Source organism: Ixodes scapularis, unplaced genomic scaffold, assembly GCF_016920785.2.
Source record: "Ixodes scapularis isolate PalLabHiFi unplaced genomic scaffold, ASM1692078v2 PGA_scaffold6__148_contigs__length_123643588, whole genome shotgun sequence".
Lineage (NCBI taxonomy): Eukaryota > Metazoa > Arthropoda > Arachnida > Ixodida > Ixodidae > Ixodes > Ixodes scapularis.
In genome coordinates this window covers 56,882,493-56,901,662 of record NW_024609881.1, presented here as the reverse complement: position 1 = coordinate 56,901,662, position 19,170 = coordinate 56,882,493, and the positions used below count along the sequence as shown (strand labels likewise).

Here is a 19,170-nt window from a genome sequence, read left to right as displayed (position 1 = left end):
TTAGGTGAAAATATGAAGATAAACAAAGTATTGCAAATATACTTGACAATGTTTGTAGCCTTTTGTTTATTTCCGTGACAACTTTTCTGTTCGCCAAATCTTACGTTTCTCCTTTTCCATTTTCACACCGCCTCTTCTCAGCAACGCGTCTATCATGGTAGGTCGCAATTTCTTACTTCTCTCGAATTTTATCCATCTTCATCCTCATTCTTGTTAACTATTTCTGCGATCACGTTTATTCCCAAGAAAGAGCAAACCCTCTACACTTCATACTATGATATAGTTTCAATCTTGGACCTTCAATTCGTGGAAAATTTCCATCTGTTGCTTGCATCTCGCATGCGTTGGACATTTCTTTGCTGCATGGCAGTTTGATCCTAGGTTAATCTGGGCTACGGCTTTTTCTGGCAGTATGGCTCGTTAACGAAACTCGTTTAGATTCTTTTTTGTTCGCGTAACGAACTATAACTTTATATTTTATCACGCCGGTAACCTGCATGGCATGGCAGAGTAGGCCTGCCTAGGGCTTGGTCCGCCGCAATGTTAAATATGCAGTGCACAAATATTTGTGTCTATATTGACCGAGGAGAGCCAATAGCACGAATTAAGATGCTCGAAAGCTATTAAGACTGGATAAACGAACTTGATCAGAAAAAAAAAAAACTTAACGGGTGTCGAAAACAAAAATGATTGTGGCGTTAGTATTTAGTTATCTACAAAGCTTTTCATTCGTAAACTTCCCATAACTTCCATAGTAATTTGTCAGCTTGTGTAGCTAATTTAAGCTAAGAAAGGACTAGCTTTGAAACATTTGGCCAGTAAGGTTACTAAATAATCTGCAATTGTTTTATACTTGGTTCAAACTTGAGGCGACATGACTTCAAATGAAAGAAAAAAAAAGCTCGATTTATTTTACTTCAGTTGAAGCAAATCTTTATGAACATCTAGGATATACCTATCGTTCACGTAACCACATGTTACGTGGGGGCACAATCAACATCCAAGTTCAGACATCTGTAGGTGAAGTACAATTTATGTTCTGTGGGAGCAAGCAGAACCATAAAAAGGGTTTGCTGTCGGAGGTGCACAACAGACACTTAATACCCGTGTACGACAGGTGCTGAGCGAGCGGTTTCGTTCGAAGCAGTTAGTGTAATGAAAATTACAGTACTAGAGGCGGTGTTCACTGGCAGCCTTGCATGATTTTTGAGTGACTGCTTAATCTTCCAATGGAGAATGGTGAAGTCTGGGACATACAAAGCAGAGTTCCTGTGAGAAGTTTCTCTTTCCCCTCTTCTCTTGTGGTTGCTTGAAAGCTCACGGGGAACTGATCTTGAGCATGTCTGGTGAGCAGTCACCTTGAAAACGGCGTCCAGTGAATACCATCTGTGCATGCCTTGTGCTGATGTCGCATCAGTAACTGTTGTGAAGAACCTTGCTGCTAAGATTGGAGTTGCCCTTAAGTTTCTAGACCCTCCTGCCCCCGAAGTGGGGTGTTCTGTTTCGGCACCATTTTAGAAAATCTGGGCCGCTTATTAATGCCTGACCATAAACCAAGTGCTCCCTAGTGTGTGCACTATTGTCTGCAAGTTCAGTAGTCTTCAGTACTGCTTATTGCACCATTTCAGTACCAGGAGGGGTTTCTTGACATTGTGGGGTTTAGAGCCTTTGCTGTAGAAGGTGCTTAAAGGGGCACTGAACTCAATTTTGAGATCTTATGTTTAAAATGTGTTAGTTCTCACATTACGAAGTACATTACAAAACCGCTTACTCATCTCGGGGCAATAGAACATGTCGACTTTTTTCTTGTGAACTACATTGTGTGGACCAATGAAAGCCCTACAATATACGTGCAGATTCCAAGTGATTTTATTATAGCCTGTTTCGAAACGAGTGATAGGTACAGATACTGATCAGACTCCTTTTTTTCTGCGGGCAAAGCCATCGCTTGCAACCCTTTGTTGACCACTTCTCTGGGAAGATAGCAACGTTATGTCGCAATCTTTGAACATGCTTTTATTGAGAAATTAAGCTAAGCACGGTTGTGATTTCGGGTTTGTTGGAATGCTTAAAGCGTCTAGATTGAGTTGTCACCACAAAGGGGCAATCTCAGAATCGATTTTAGGACTCCTTTAAAACCTTTCGCTTTCCACAGCACACTAGGCTAAGACGGTAAGAGTGTTTGCAAGGCAACATTTGGAATGGCGTATGGGTGCTATGTGAAAGATGCTCTGTTACGGTGTGTTGATGCTCTTCAATGTGTTCTCGTTGAAAGCAAGTTTGTGAGCAATGCTTTCCAACACTGACCCTTCCCTCTCCTCCGATCTCGCGAATAGTCGCACCGCAAGTTTTCGGCCCCTCGACACGGGTCGATGGGGTTTGTCCCCAAGAAGCGGAGCAAGCGCCTCCGCGGCAAGGTGAAGGCGTTCCCCAAGGACGACCCCACCAAGCCGATCCACCTGACCGCTTTCCTGGGCTTCAAGGCTGGCATGACGCACATTGTGCGCGAGGTGGACAAGCCGGGCTCCAGTAAGTGCTCACTGGGTCCCCGGCTCGTCTGCCGCCCCCCTGCGGGGCGGCGGACGACGCACCGCTGGCCCCAACCCTCGGGTGGTGGCTATGTGCGGGCCCTCGCGGGCAGTCGGGGGGTCTTCTGCGACTCCCTCGTTGCCTGTCTCTGAGCAGGTAACGTGCATGCTTTTGGGTCCGGGTTTGTCACATGGTGCGAGTTGTGAGAGTTTTAAATGAGGCCGCGGTGCACCTCTGCTATTACGCCCTAAGGCACTCTGTGTTTTCGGCGTACTGCAGTCTGACATCTGCTTGAATGGGGTTGTTGAGCAGTGCAATTGGCTGTTGGTCATCTTGAAGCAGATAGGGTACAGTGGACCTAGAAACATGAGAATCAGCTTTGAGTCAAGTTGCAATTAGCTGGGAGGTGATATTAACATTTGTTTTTAGCTAGGGCGTTGTATGTCGAGCGTCCAATTATGTAGTACGAGAGGCTGGAATGCGGCCTTGCCACCAAACAGAATTTCCAAGTTTTTCAACTCCAGATCTGTCTGAATGTGCGCGGTTATGCCGCTGAGCGTAGGAATTTTCGGTGGTATGGCAGCATTGTGTGGCTCTAACGGTCGGCATTCCTTGTCTGTCCATCCACTATGTTGGCATTACTTGTCACGAGTGCACAGCCAACAGCTGCTTGTGGTTCGAGGGGCCACTTAAAGGAAGATTCGTCTGGTTCCCGACTTCCAGCTTTTGTTTCGTGTTCCCTTTGAAGTGCGGTTTTTGCTTTTGGCTTGCCATTCCGCCCACGCGTCGAGAGTGGTTCCAAAGTGGCAACGAATGACGTCGCAGAAGCTGGAGTGTCGTGCTGTCGGACGTCTCTATCCTGGCGGTCGGTGCCGGAAGTCCCAGCAATAAGTCTGAGCAGACGCAAATGTCTCCGTCGTTGCAGCAGATCAGGTGTCAATTAAATCTACCGCCGCTACTGCAACTGTGCCAAGATCACTGCCGGCGATAATATAACACCTTTATGACGATGTCAGGCGAAAATTGAGGGACCACTTCTTGGGACGCGTTCCATGCACTGTAGTATTGGGTGACCCTTTACTGGCTTTTGTTGATGTCTAAAGAAGCTCAGAAGTTTTCCGTCTTGTGAGTGTCTGCGGAAGCTTGAGTGCTCTGGGGGGGAAATCTGACGGGGTTCTCTTCCTTCTGTGCAGAGGTGAACAAGAAAGAAGTGGTTGAGCCGGTGACCATTCTGGAGGTTCCCCCGATGATGATCGTGGGGCTGGTGGGCTACATCGAGACCCCCAAGGGCCTGCGGGCCTTCAAGACCGTCTGGGCGGAGCACCTGAGCGAGGAGTGCCGCCGGCGCTTCTACAAGAACTGGTACAAGTCCAAGAAGAAGGCCTTTACCAAGTCGAGCAAGAAGTGGCAGGAGGACCTGGGCAAGCAGGAGATCGAGCGGGACCTCAAGAAGATGAAGAAGTACTGCAAAGTGATCCGCGTGCTCGCCCACACCCAGATGAAGCTCATGCGTCGCCGCCAGAAGAAGGCCCACATCATGGAGATCCAGGTGGGTTTGTCCGCTGTAGCAGACGCGCGAGCGGTGACCGCCCTGTGCTGCTTTGCCAGGGTGGAAAGGGGTGGGAGGAGCTCCCCCAAACCCTTTGCCTGTTGACTATAAATATTGGCAGCGAACGTGGCGTTTCTCCTGTCTGTGCGCCTTACGAGAGATTTTCCGTTGTCTCGCAGGTGAACGGAGGCTCTGTGGGTGCCAAGATCAAGTGGGCCAGGGAACACTTGGAGAAGCCGGTGACGGTGTCCCAGGTGTTTGCCCAGGACGAGATGATCGACGTGATCGGCGTCACTAAGGGCAAGGGCTTCAAGGGAGTGACGAGCCGTTGGCACACCAAGAAGCTGCCCCGCAAGACACACAAAGGTCTCCGCAAGGTCGCCTGTATCGGTATGTTGCCTTCCTTCTTTCTATGCCTGCAGGGATGGCAGGGAATGAACGTTCACATGGGAGTGTTTGCTTATGTTTTGCGTTCCAAGACATTCGTGCCTGCAATGCCATGTGCATAGCTACTCGATCTGGTTTACACATTTATACGAAGCGCGGACGTCTTTGGGGCTTTTAGCGTAAGCAAACTGTGCTGTTCTGGCATAGGGACGATTTGTAGCTTGGTTCCAACGGTTGCGGTAAGGAGGGTGGGGCACTGCCAGAATGATGATTCGTATCTGACTTGACTCCTGAGAGTTTAATTTGGTTGAACTAGGACGGACTGACACTGGCGTGCCCTCCGAATTTGTCCGGTAATCTTTGAATCTACCATTTATTGAGGATTCACTTTTTAATCTATGAATCCCCATCTCTCAACCAATCAGTCGAGAAACCTTCTGCTGCACTGCAATAGAGCAGTGTAGAAGCCTACAGACCTCCTAAATGATGCCATTCTAGAGAGAAGGCTCAGTAGGTGCTGTCCAGATGTTTTACCTTATGGATCATTGTCTAGTTCAGGTATCTTGACCGAGGTGCCCAGCTGGCTAGCTCGGCAAGCTACAAGCTTGCACAGTTTTTGAAGCGTCATCCGTTGGGGTGTCCAGGTGCCTGGCATCCTAGCAGGGTGCAGTTCACGGTGGCCAGGGCAGGCCAGAAGGGCTACCACCACCGGACGGAGATCAACAAAAAGATCTACCGCATCGGGCAGGGGGTGCACAAGAAGGACGGCAAGCTCGTGGTGAACAACGCCGCCACGGACTACGACACCTCCAACAAGAGCATTACCCCCATGGTAAGGGAGTGCTTTTTGAGTGAGTTGGCACTGAAGACGTGGTTGTTTGAGCAGGGTAGTCTTGGAGGTGGCAGAAGGGGCTGCTTACGGTTGACGGCTTTGCAGGGGACGAGCTTGTTCTATACCCGTTTCACCTTGCAACGGACCTCGGCGCACGCTAAGACTGGTAGCCAAGCGTCGCACGACCTTTGTTAGAAGTGTACCTGTAGTTCTGCTCAAGCAGCCACTGCAATGGGGGATGCACTGCTGGAATGATGATTCGTATCTGACTCGATTCCTGAGAGTTTTATTTGGTTGAACTAGGACGGACTGACTTCAGCATGCCCCGTCGAGTTTGTTGTTGTTGGTTGCGGTTGGTTGTGACGCGTGCCTACTTTGTTTCATCCACACAGGGTGGGTTTCCCCACTATGGCGAGGTGAACTGCGACTACGTCATGCTCAAGGGCTGCATCATGGGTCCCAAGAAGCGCATCATCACTCTACGCAAGGTGCGTGTCACTCTGGATCATTGACTCTCGCTTCTTGTCGTGATGATTCATTAGAGCCAAACAATTTGTCCGACAGACCGTGGAGGATGCACAATGATAGGGCTGATTGTTCGTTGGAGTTGCGGAGGACGTCAAATGTCGTGGGATTGGGTTTTTAACACCGTCCGTTTCAATCTCAGTCGCTGCTGGTGCACACGAAGCGCGCCGCCCTGGAGAAGATCAACCTCAAGTTCATCGACACGTCGTCCAAGTTCGGCCACGGCCGCTTCCAGACTCCGGCGGAGAAGCACAACTTCATGGTAGGCACTGCCGCCTTCCTCTTTGTTAGCGCAGGGCTAGTTGATACAAGAAACCAACTTGACCAAGCTCGCTGAAACACGCCTAGACCGTGCGGCTCGCATGTACAAGTAGACCTCTTGCTCTTGTGTGACATGTATTGCCCTTGGTCGTGTTTAAGAGAATTCTCAGAACTGGCTGCATGAAACTGGCTTTAGCAGACAATGCCCCCTTGGTGTCAATTGGCTGTTGCATACAGGAAGTTCCCATCATTCATTGCTTGCAACTGGTGCATTGAAGGGCCGTTTCATTCTCAGTAGCAAAATCGAAATGACCAAACATTTAGTTTAGTGTGTGCTTAACCAGAGGTTTAAGCGAGCTGCAGTGGGAAAGTCGTGTTGGTTTCCTGAATTGACCCCTTGAACCAGTTTGTTGGGATGAGAAATTGAGGATGCGCTTTCTGTCTCCCAGTGATGACTAGACCCTAACTGCCTTCCTTCTGATTTTACGATTATTTCTGAAGTTGATTGTTTTTTGTGGCAATGTTTATGCTGATCTGTGGCATGCTGTTGTGTGTCTGCAGGGTCCCCTCAAGAAGGACAAGCTGAAGGAGGAAGCTACTGCCTGAGCTGTCCCTCTCCGAGGAGCAATAAAATGTGCTTGGTGCAGTTTCGTCTCTGTTGTCACGGGTGGGGCTGGGTTCCCCAGTAGCTCGGTTGTTCACATTCTGTGTAAAACTTATTTCCAACTAGCATTGTGAGCATTATCCAAATCCTTGGCTAATGGCCATGCACAGCCGTTTGACACATGGAATTGTCTGGTAGGTAGTTTCCCTTGCAGGTAGTTTCCTTGTGGAATTATCATAAATTTGAGACTGGTTCAAACCTCCAAGTGTGAGTAGCACAGCCTCCATTCTATTTGCAGTACAGGTTGTATTCACTGGCGGTCCACTGCAGGAAGAGAGGGAAAAGCTGCTTTTGGGTACGAATTTTTGAGTGAAAGGTAGTCTATAATCTTGAGGGGGAATATTGACGTCTGGGGAAGCCTGGGACATACAAACGGAAGTCCTGGTGAGAAGGGTTTCTCCTTCCCTTGTGATTGCTGGAGAGCTGATAAACTCCCCGAGCATCAGTTTCATTAAGCGCGAAACACATGTACGACGGGACCGTGCGATCCGACGTCCGACCGCGCAATACGACGGTCGGAGGCGAGGGTTTTATTATAATGAACGGACTCCGACAGTCCGCACGTCGGATCGGACGGTTTCGTCGTACATGTGTTTCGTGCTTCACTCGGAACTTTTTTTTTGTGACTGAGGACACTGCAGCTGGTGACGGGTCAAGAACTCCTTGCCACTTCAGTGGAGCGATTGGTGGAGAGGAGGTCGCCTCCTCTCCGGCGTTTGCTCTACTAAAGTGGAAACAGGTCGGAGGAGCTTCCACTTCGTTCTTGACCTGTCACCAATTATAAGTGCAATGCACGTGCGAACTCTATGTGCTGCATAGTTGGGCAGACATGAAACTGAAGACGTGGTTAATATGGTTAGATAACCCGTGTCACAATGTAGTTTCTCTTTGTGCGCAATTCTTTTTGTGCCACTTGCTTGGGTCTGCTGGAAGTGGGCTGTAGTTTGGGCTCCATTGGAAAGACCGTGGTCATCCGTGGGAGGAGAATAGTGACGGCAAATCTGGGAGAGACAAAAAGGGCCCTGGTAAGGGGTGAGCCCCTTCCCCTCTTCTCTGGTGGCCTTCGCAGCACTCTTTGGATGATGTCATGTGCAAGCCATGCATATTTACAGTCCAATAAATGATGCCAGTCTGCACTGTATGTATCGGGCTATGGCATGTATGATTGTCCAACTTCTCAGCAGCTCTCATTTGAATTCAATTCTATTGTTTGATATGGAAATAAAAAAGTTAAGATATCAAAGTCCACGGTGTGCTAAAGCCAGTTGTTTCTTTCCAACATTAACCGGTGATGGCATGCTATTGGCTGCCTCCTCATCGCTTCCCTGTGCATTCCCTACGATGCCCCTTGATTGACGTGTCCCCTTTTTATTTTTTATTTATTGGATACCGTGGCTCTCAGTTGAAAGCCTTAGCTAGAGTGTAAGTTTTCATAAGAGATACACAATGAGTCGACACCCAAAATGCAAACCTATACATAGATCCAATTAAGTTGTCAAAACTGGTGAGTGATGAAAGCGTGTCAATTTAATTTAACAGTGAATTTCAATCTAGAATTGCCAGAGGGAAAAATTAATACTTGAAAACATTGCATATAAATCTGTATTGCTGTGTATTGTATTCTTGCCCTGGTTTCCAACATCTTCATATTGGCATCTGTAAGCAAGTGCGTACCAGAAGTCCAGTTTGTAAATATGTTGAAGATGAACCCATCAGCTTGTTTTTGGATGCCTTCAAGTCTGCTCATCCTCTCTGCCGTGTGGGCAAACCAAACAGAGTTAGTGCACTCAAGCATTGGTCTAATTAGTGTTTTATATGCTGTATTTGTCTCGGGGTCGGCAAATTTCGGGGTATGCCTAAAGCATAAAAAGTTTACATCTGGCCTTGTTTACAATTCGATCAACGCATTGATTTCAAATCAATTTTTCATTAAGCGTAATGCCAAGGGTATTTATAGTGGTCTCCAGATTGTACATTTTTTCTGTTCACAGTGTAATTAAAATGCAGGGGACTTTTAGAAAGTTACGGTCATTGCTACTGTTTTGTCATAGATTATTTGCATTTGCCGTCTGTTAAACCATTCTTCAATCTGCAGTAGTGCATTATTAAGATGTATTTGATCTTGGTGGGGGATAGTCTTTCCAAATAAATGACACAGTCACCTGCAAAATGCTTGACTGATACTTGCATGTCTTTTAAAAGATAATTCATAAAAAAAAAAAAAGGTGGACAAAGTAATGATTTCTGGGGTGCCCCCGAAATGACGGGAATGTTTCGATGGACCAAAGATGCGTTTTGGAACACTTGCTCGCCGTATAGTCTTGCAGGTTTAGAACAGCAGGAAAAGCTACTCTTGCAAAGCTTGTCATTCTACTGAAATGCTAAACAGGAGGAAAGCAGCAATTGCAGCAAGCAGAGAGCTTTGTGCACGGAGCCTGCCCTACCATTCTACTAACAGGCCAGGGGAATAAGAGAAGGCGACATACCAGCCCAAGCCAGCCGAACAAGAAAATTCCAAGTGTAACCGGAAGTAGAGGTCACGGCCAGTGGGAACACCCCCAAGGGTGACTTACACAGCCTTTTACGCCAAATCAGCTCTGCCTTTTGTCGCACAGCATCTTTTGGTTTTGCTCATCGTTGGGGGCGTGTCCCTCCAAACCGGCAACCAGAAGTCTCTGCCGGCTTCACCTCTGATGGTGTCATGTCGCCTCCAGAAGCTTCCTACCCTTACGGAGCAGGCAATGGAATACTGTATTGAACCATGGTTAAAAGCACTAAAAAAAGACGTACACAAGATAGAAGACAAACACGGGCGCTTGCAGCGCCCGTGTTTGTCTTCTATCTTGTGTATGTCTATTTTTGGCGCTTTTAACCACGGTTCAATACAGTCAACACCAACTAGCCCAACAACAAGTTCTTTTACAATGGAATACTGGGTTTGTGGGTGGGGCACATGTGGTTTTAATTGCCAACCGGCACACAGTTTAGCAGTAAACTCGCCAAGCAGGTTACAGATGCACACACGAGCTCCAGCATACCTCTGAAAGTAAAAATAATAATAATGTACAGAATAAAAGACGGCAACGCAAAATGTGTACTTTTGCGAGAGCACAAGAAACAACCATAGGAAACATTTGTAATGTAAAGCCAAGCGTATCTCCACAGTGCTGATACGTGCAACAATCGTGGTGAGGGTAGTACTACGATCAAAAGACTCTCGTAAGTGCCGTACAAATCCGGGGAACACTCTACGAAGGCAACAACAGCAGGAAAGGGACCCTAGGTTGCGGGAATCTTGGGCAACCCAAACTCGTCCACGAGAACGCCTCCCTGAGTCGCGGGCACGCTATCAGCTCCCGGTTCTTTCGTGGGGATGGTCGGAGCGGTGACTTCGTCCAAATAAGACGTGTCCTCGTCCAGCGCGATCTCGTCTCCCAAGGCGTTCAGCTCCGCTTCGAGCTCGTCGTCGTCGACCTCTGGCATACCGTAGCTCCTCCCCAGGGCTTCCTGGACCTCCCCGGCCTGGTCGAGCATGTCTTCCAGGTCGTCCTGGAGGTTCTCGATGTCGTCGATGTTGACCTTCTTGTATTCGCGCTTCATCTCTTTCACGCCCAGCCGCATCGCCTCCATCGTGGTCTTGGTGTCTTTCAGGGTCTGCGTCGCGAAGTTTGCCTGCTCCATGTTGAAGGACTGCTGCATGAGGTTGTCGCGCTGCTGTTCGTACATTTTGCGCTGTTTGAGGACGCGCATGGCCTTCTGCTTGACCATGTTTTTGGCCGGCCCGTCCCGCATCTTGACCATTTGGTCCTTGTACTTCTTGAGCTCGGCGTCTAGTCGAGAGATCTTCTTGTCGACGGACTCTGCGCGGCCATCGACGCCAGCGATGCAGTCGGTTAGGTTCGGCGGAGGCTCTTTCGCCTTGCCGCGGCCGAAGAGGCGATTCATATTGGTGGGTCTGGGTGGGGTGTGTTGTCTCTTACTCACTCAGACCGGGCGTGAGACAGCGTCCAACGCCGTAACGACGCAAGAGCCAGGATTTGGGGGAAAACTTCTGCGGAGATTGCCAAACAAAATGTCGACTGAGTCACCGTCTGATAGCAAAGTCGCCGAACTTTCGTATAAAAATGTGTTCCGAATATTTTAAATAAATATATCATAGCAATTTTCATAATTTTAACTAGAGTATATTGGAGGGATACAGTATACGTCCTACAGCCTTCATCAACATCTATTACAAGCCTTCCCAGAAACGTCAAGGCTAGGTAGCGCAAGCTACCGCCCAATACAAAAAAAAGTGTCAATCACCACTAACACTTTCAAAACATTAGAGTGCGAAGGTTTCATCTGGGGTGTCGCGAACTTTTGTCGAACCGGATTTTTAGGTCGAACTTTCGGGGTTCGACTAAGCCGAACCGGTTTGACGAACCTTCGAACCTTTTCACCAGATTCGACCGGTTCGACTTTGCGCCCGTGCGGACAGTGTGGCCAGACCTTGATAGACGCATGTCTAGGTTTGGAGAATTTATTTTTATGCAAATGGTTATTTTATTTTATGAACAGTTGGAATTAAAAGAAACCACTTCTAATCACTAAAGACGGTAATAACTTAATTTTGTTTGTACTGTATTAACTGAAATAACCAACCAGCGGTGCCCTTTTTTCATCCATTAGCCATTACCATCCAATCCGAAGCCAACTGGCCAGCCTGTCGCGCATGCGCACACGAGTCAAACCTCAATACAAGGTCGTCGAAATTTCCACGAAAAGTTCGAAAAAGTCGAACCAGGTCGACCTCGAACCTCGGCCGGTTCGCGACACCCCTAATATTAAGTATTAAATTTACCTGTATTTAAAATAAAATGTCAACTGTTGAAACCAATAGTTGAAAAACTGATATTTTAAAATGTATTGTAATAAAACTTTTTACTGATTTATTTAATTGAAAAATAGGATACGAAACTATCAAATACTATTGGAAGCGCGTTGGCCGAATCGGTCAGCTGCGGAAGAACTTCGTAGACCCGATTTTTCGCGTGCGTTGAACGACTTCGGTGTATAATTAGCGTGAAATCTTTTTCAAATCAAAACTCGCTACTATGCCGTCGGGCGACGTGCCACCCAGGAATGCATTCGAGAGATTCTACAACGGCCTATACAACCTATGGGACACGCCGGTCACTTGGTTTCGAGGTGAGGAACGCTCGGAAGGTCAAATGCGACGTCTTCATTCCTGCAGTGTGCATGCTTGCAAAATATCACGTTTACCGAATTTCCTAAGATCCCATATTCGTCTGACCGAAACCTTCAAAGTGTATGTTGCTATCGCTTTGTTGCGTTGCTCTTTTCCTACTACGGCATTGTACGGTCGGAACATAGGCGAGCAAGCGAACATCATCGATGCAATGCCATGAGTTCTAATTTCTGTGGAATGCCCATTCAGCTAGTTGCTCAAAACTTTCTCAACTATGAAAATCTAGTGCGCAATCAATAAAAAAAAAATAATAACTTTATAACTTTGAGTATGAAGTCGCGCTAGCAGGCTAGCATGAAACTGATACCCGTTACAGCGAACGTACGGCTTTACCGAATGTCTAATTACAGCGAACATACGACTTAACGTAGGAAACATCTTAGAATACCATCGTAGTTTTGCTGAAAAAATTAACCTATGCCTTTGATTCGAAATTTGTGCCGTGCTGATTCGTTGTGCAGGCGGGTGATTTCTACTGCTCCAAATCGGACGTTTTGCAGCGCTAGCTGTGACAGGGACTTCCCAGCAGCCTTCGCGGCGTCAACGTTGCGCCAGGCGGAAAACCGCCCCGCGACGCCGGGAAAAGCGCGCGCAATTGGCATCTCGCCAAATGGCAGCATCTTCTACAATTGGCGAGGGATGCATCTGCACATATCATCCCAGAACTTGGTTTTGTGTGTGGTGTCGGATGTGAAGCAGCCCACCACACATAAGGCCCGCTTCAAACGGGGCAGTGTCACCCAGTAACTTGACGTCGCAACACCTGCAACACGGGCCGCCCGCTTTCACACTTAGCAACCGAATTGCTATGACTTGCCGTCATCATCATTCAATTTGGTTTTTATTGTACTATTTAGACGCACAGCTATGCGCTAAAAACGTGTTTTTATATCTCTGAATGGTGTTGAGAATACTGACTCATCTTTCTGAAAAGGTTTATTTCCAAAAACGATCCATTTCAAACCAGAACACAGTCTTTAGCTGTCATCATCACCACCACAGGGGTGTCACGTGAAAATATTGCGCCCCTGATCGGCCTCAGCCGCTTCAAACGTCTTCGAATTGCTCCAAGTTGCTCGTTTGTTCGAGCGGGACCCGTTCTCAGCAATTCGTGTTGCCCCGTCTGAAGCGGGCCTAACAGTACCTGTCTCGATTTACTTTTAGGCAGGGCCACCTCATAGTTGGTGCCAGCGTGTTTTCTCGTTGGAGATCACAAGAACTCTGTTGTTAGCTGACGCAAGTGTGCAAATGGGCCTTAACTGGTCTTGCCAAAACTTCTCTGTGCACGGTTACAAAAAGCTGTAGAATTTTTTGCCGGCGTGGTTCACTTCATTCTCGACTAAGCCAATTTGAGCCAACCCTTACTGCGCGCGTTTCTATTTTCCGTTGCAGAGAAAGTGGTGGCACCCAACAGGAAGCAGTACTACTGGTACCACCGCCAGCTGCCGAGGGTGCCGGAAATCGACCAGTGCTACACGGACGATTTAATGTGCACGTTTGAGGCCAACGAACAGTACAAGAGAGACAGGTCGGTGTTTTCTCTCTCTCAGTCTCTTTTTCGTTCGTGAACCCGTCCAGATGTTACCATGATGCGATTTCATCAATGCCAGTCGGTGTTATGTCAGTGTCCAGCTCAACTGCTGTGCCATGAGCCGATCTTCAGCTCTCAAAACGAAGCGACACCATCATTAACTGCACTCACAGTCCATCGTGTACTAGCAGGAGACAGGAGTGTTGTCTCGGCTATGCTAACAACCCGTTGTTCATCGGCGAAACATTGTAACACAGCCTAACTGCACTAACAGTCTATCGTCTGCTATCAAAACAAAGTGAAACCATCCTAAAGGGGCTGTGCAACGATTTGAACGGTGAAATTATTTGCAGCTCTTTACCTTCAATATTGCTTTTCTTCATACTGTAAAGAGGAAGCATTTCACCCTCCCCCAAAATACCACGTAATCGTAAAAGTATGAAACAAGTTACTCCCCAATCTGCAGCCGCATGTGGCGGTTGTGGGAGCTACGGTGTCGCATCACCGGTTTTCGTGGCGCCATCTAACCTAGGTCAGTCAAACCGTTCCCTTTCCACTACCACCCTCCCCCGTCCAAACTGTCTTTTGTTTCGATCGCTTGCCACGACCTTCGGCGATCCATTCACGGGGAGAGCGCAGGAAGTCTCGAAGAGGGAACCCAACAAGAGACCACCTGGTGTGCCCCCCCCCGTGACGTCATCCAAAGGATGGCATAAGAGTGGATGGGCTGCTACAAGCTTTAATTTGTTTAATTAAAAAAAAACGAAAAAACTAGCGCATGCAAGAATGCATGATTTTCTGTTTTTTTATTATAGGGAACAGTGACTGACCCCCACAATTTAGTGCCAAAATCTAAAAATCGTCGCACCGCCCCTTCGCCTGCGCTAACGGTCTGTCGTCTGCTAGTGAAATGAAGTGATGCCTTCGCAGCTGCATTTTACAGCCCCGTTATCTGCTTGCGAAACACAAGTAGGGTTCTGTAGTTTCGGTTTACACCGCAAAACCCCAAAATCGTGGGGAAAACCAAGAAACCTCATATTGGAGCCGTCGTTGAATAAAAAAAATCCCAACTTTCACGGGAAGAAATCTGTAACTGCAGCTTCACTTTCCGGTACCCGCACACCTCGCTCGTTTCCTTCTTTTGTTTATACCGAGACAATCCCCAGGTTTTTGGGTCAAGCTCTGACCCTGCCAATACAGAACCTGTCTCGTCTGCCGGCGTGATTAGAACCGTGCGTTTGTGTTTTGGCGTCCGTTCCAGGGATGTTGACACAAGAATTCTGCAGATCCTGAGTCGGAGGCGCGACGACTGCTACATCTATGAGTCGCCCGAAACAGAGAAGTGTAAGAAGCTGCACGAAGACTTCAGGGAGGCCGAGCTTAACTGGTTCATCAAATGTAAGTCAGACGTTGGTGTAACATTGGCACAACATCGGTAGAACGTCGGCCTTACCCCGGCGGAAGGTTGGCCGGACACTCTCTGAACATTGGCCAAATATAGGTAAATGTTGATCACACATTAACGGAGCATTGGTCAGATAATGTTGACCAGACGTTGGCAGAAGGGTGGGCAGATATTGGCAGAGCAATGGCAAGATACTGGAAGATTGTTGTCCAGACACTGGCAGAACATTGGCCGGAGTGGCGTTCCTCACGAGCTAAAATGCAGGTCGAACGTTCAACGCATCGCAGATTCGCTAACTTATGAAGTACCCTGGGGACTTTGAATGTATTAAACACCCTTGAATGTGGAATTGTCATTTGGTTGGTCTTTGAAACCCTCGAGTTTAAGTATGACGGTAGCCGAATAACAGTGTTTTAGTTGGGGAGACTGGTCTGGGAGATTTTTGTATTGTTTTATGCCAAAACCTAATGAAACGTTCAAGCTTTTTTAGTTTTCTTTGCTGATTTCAGATACCTGTTTTTTTTTCTAATCAGTCGGTTGGTTGTCAAGATAATTGAAAATCACCCACCTTTGCAGAAATAGGTGTAAACTGCTTAACAAAAACTTACTTTTAACAGATGGCTAGTACTTCAAAGTGTAAGGAATCTGATGTTGGAAGTACTTAGACTAGTGTTATGCAAATATTCAATATTTCGAGTGGTAGTCTCGAATAATACGCTATTCAGTATCCGCTACGAGATGAACGGCAATATTAATATTTCTCAAAATGTTGATCAGACTTGTTGAGCATGCTTCTTATTGAGCGTGGGTGCACTGCGGAAAGGCAAAATCTCGCGGTAGCGAACTCCGGAAGTGTTTCTTCTTCGCAGTGCACCAGTGCTCGGTATGAATATTGCAAGTGCGTGCCTGGTGTATTTGAAAAGAAGCTGAACCTTTGTGAATGTTGATATCTACATTGCAGTAAAATTTAAAAAAATTAAACGGACTGTTGTGTAAGTGTATATGTTAGGCTTCAAACTCAAAATTCACTATTCGCGCATCACTAACTTCGACACATAAAAGGAATGGACAACGTAGAATGTCTCCAAAGGTCTTTTCTTTTTTTTCTGTTCACTGTCTCAGGTTCAGCGATGTCAAACATTAAGCTTCAGGGTTCAGTGTATGTCTCCCAATTAATAAAAGAAATAGACAATTAAAAACTTTGCTAGACCTATATTGAAACATCTCCCCCCATTTGGATGCCTTGCACATTAAGCTACATGTTGAAAAAATGAGAGAGCTAGGTATCTCCTTTTTGCCAAGAGTTCAAAATTTGTTTCGAAAGAGCGTCATTTTAGCGTCGACATCAATCCAAGTTCAATCCGCAAAATCCACGAAATTGGAAACTTGGTGGTCCAGGAGAAAAGCACCTACAGAGTTCGAAGTCACCACTTCCAAAAAATTAATTCTCTAGGCTTTTTTTTTTTTTTTTTTTTTTTTTAATTTAGACAGATTATGTTAAGATGGCCATTTTTATATTCTTCTTTTGTACGTGCCCAGCCACATCCACCGCCACAGTCACATCTCGGTTACATGGATACATCGCTACGTATTTAGACAAGAAACATTCAGGGATGAACTATGTAAATAGGTGCAGTTTTGACGCATTACCGTGGACAACTCACATAATGGACAATCTTGGGGGAGGGGAGGGGGAGGAGGTACAAGATATTCCCTGGAGCACAGTTGCTTTTAAAATGATTGGAAAATGTTTAAATTCTGTGCCTACGCTCTGTTGTAAATTAAGAAAAGCAGGACGAGATTCTCCTACAATGCCCTACACTCACTTTAGCAGAGGGAACGCTGGCGAGGAAGCGAGCCCACCAGCCTCCTCTCCAGCACTTTGCCCGAGAGCGCACGCAACCGAGATACAAGGCGAATTCGCGTGCCTGCGCAGCAGTGTGGGGCGAAAGCGCCATGGAAGCCACACTAACCTTCACAACGTAGCACAAGAAAGGTGGCACCCAGCACATTCCACTTCGCCTCGTCACGAACTGCGGGGTACGCTACGTGCCATTGAAGCCGATCCGATACTGTGCGGCTGTCACGTGACTTGCGGGAGGGGCACAGTGACCCATGAGCGCGTTTACGTTCGCAGTGCCACTTTGGCTGGGATGGCCCATAGCTTCCCGTTCGGTCTGTCGTGAGATGAAACGAAGCAGAGTTGCCGGGGCTGGCTGTCGATTAAAAATTTAAACCCAATTAATCGCCACCCTTTCGTCAACCAATCAATCGATTAGCCGGCAGCAGTGATCTTCGTGCGCGGTATGAATAATAGTAAATGGCTCAAATAGACGCGAGGACAAGGAGATGAACATGGACTCTGTGCCAACTCGCGACATTCGTCTTCTTTTGTTTTACGCGTACATGCACGAGAGGAACAAGCGTTAAAACAAGCGCAGGCTGGACATCTTTTTGCCTAGCCATCTATTGCCCGTAGCGTTGCACCGTTTACCGTTATTTATACTACGTACCGACACGCCCAACTGCGAGCGTTGCTTCGTGCACAGTATTTGGAGAAAGTGTCCAAACTATACATTTTTCGTTTTACTCTTTCTCGCTACATCATCTACGGCAGCATGTGCCGCCTCGTTTGAAACTCGACGCCGCACCACCCAGAAAAGAAAATGCGGGGAAACCGTTTTAAGAATAAAATATTTTTTTTTTTTAAACCTAATATTCACTCTGGATTACAGTCATAGGGAATGCCAGCGTTTTACCGTGGAATACAACAATGCTGCCTCCCAAGATATGTAAATGTGCACCAGCAGTAAAGCGAGTGACTTTATCCCCAAAATTTCCAACTCAAAACTCGGCCGATTAGCCGGATAAAGAAGTGCGTCGCAATTAAAGCGTAGTCGACTGATCAGAAGGTTAATCGATCGATGCAGGGCACATGTTCGTTTGCTTCTTTTGCAGGTGTTACGGTGACGTCGGAACGCCAAACTCTGATTAGCTCTGACTGAAGGATAGTGGGTGGACCTCGAGGCAGCTTAATCCAAAGCTCGACGTTCTGGTGTCACCACAACACCTGCAAAAGAAGCAGACGAACTAGCGCTCCGCATTCATTGCCTAGCCCTAAAAGTTACGTTCATCGGTGCACCGCCAAACCGTGGTGGTGCGAGTGCCTCAGTGCTGCGCGTCGCCTTGCAGATGGCGACCTGGGCCCCCACGTGACGGTGGTGAACGCGTTCATGAAGCAGAAGCACCGGCTCGTCGCCGAGCGACGCAGGGCCCTCAAGGAGCAGCAGGAGGCAGAGGAAGGCGCTTGACCAAGTTGGCGCGCGCAAGACGCAACCGACAAGACATAGGCTTCTAGTTCGACTCTTCGGCGTCTTCGTCCACGAGGCCCAGAGAGATCCGACGTGTCGAGAAATAAGAGTGGAGTGGGTTAGCATACCTCCGACTCCGTCTCACGTGTTGTTGCATTTGGAATGGCGGTAGGGTGACGACGGCGTTCCGTGCACATCACCCAATTAAGGCCCGTTCGCGCATACAATCCAGTGCCGAATCGACCCTTGAAACGGCGTTGATGTGGCACCAACCTTAACGTGACTTAGCGCCAATGCGGTGCCGTATCGCTAATACAGTGCAAATTAAGCCCTGCTTCAGCAAGGTCAGTGCTACTTCCAGTGCTGACTAATAGTGCCGACGTGTACGTGTGAACGGGCCTTTGCAGCGGAAAGGGGAAGCGTGGTGATTGCTCGCTTTTCCCAGGGGCGGAGAGCGGTCCCAGGCATCGTGCCTCGAGCGCCGCTATCACCGTGGCACTGTCTGTAAGCTGGCAGCAGCGTCGTAATGGCAGAAACCAGTCAATTATTTGGAAATTGGGTTCTAAAACGAAGCAAACGAGAAATATAAAAAGAATATAGGTGGTCGTGTTTCCTTTTTTTCGGCTGAAAAATTCCTCCACCGATTGTAATAAAATGCTCGATCCACCCATTTTTGTTATCACCTTGTTTTCTTCTAGCCCCAAGTGCGAGGTGGTGCTGCTTCCCGCATGGAGAATATGTTTCACCCTGTAGGCTCGAACTGTGGGACCGCTCTCGTCCGAACGTTCTTTCAATATCCCTTCATAGCCCGCCGTAAACCCAGTTTCGAAGCCTCGCGTGTCCGCAGTGGGCAGACTGGCATACCCAGGGTGGCCAGACTAATAAACCTTTCTGTCAAATTACCCCAGTCACGGAGGGAATGCTG

The 19,170-nt window shown here is 47.6% G+C and overlaps 3 protein-coding genes across 3 annotated transcripts; 2 read left to right on the top strand and 1 right to left on the bottom strand.

Annotated features, from left to right (window-relative positions):
- Positions 1-84: 84 nt before the first annotated feature.
- Positions 85-6,729, top strand: LOC8043251 (60S ribosomal protein L3). Its single transcript, XM_002416148.4, has 8 exons — positions 85-157; positions 2,337-2,529; positions 3,723-4,078; positions 4,258-4,468; positions 5,110-5,297; positions 5,690-5,785; positions 5,965-6,084; positions 6,645-6,729. Exons 1-8 carry the CDS (start codon positions 155-157, stop codon positions 6,687-6,689), a joined length of 1,212 nt encoding a protein of 403 aa, XP_002416193.2. The 5' UTR covers positions 85-154; the 3' UTR covers positions 6,690-6,729.
- Positions 6,730-9,688: 2,959 nt separating this feature from the next.
- Positions 9,689-11,028, bottom strand: LOC8043252 (charged multivesicular body protein 5). Its single transcript, XM_002416149.5, has one exon. The coding sequence runs from the start codon at positions 10,690-10,692 to the stop codon at positions 10,027-10,029; it is 666 nt and encodes a 221-aa protein (XP_002416194.1). The 5' UTR covers positions 10,693-11,028; the 3' UTR covers positions 9,689-10,026.
- Positions 11,029-11,716: 688 nt separating this feature from the next.
- On the top strand, positions 11,717-18,372 carry LOC8043253 (NADH dehydrogenase [ubiquinone] 1 beta subcomplex subunit 10). The gene is made up of 4 exons (XM_002416150.4): positions 11,717-11,937; positions 13,391-13,526; positions 14,791-14,927; positions 18,127-18,372. The coding sequence occupies exons 1-4, from the start codon at positions 11,844-11,846 to the stop codon at positions 18,243-18,245; spliced, it is 486 nt and encodes a 161-aa protein (XP_002416195.3). The 5' UTR covers positions 11,717-11,843; the 3' UTR covers positions 18,246-18,372.
- Positions 18,373-19,170: the final 798 nt, after the last annotated feature.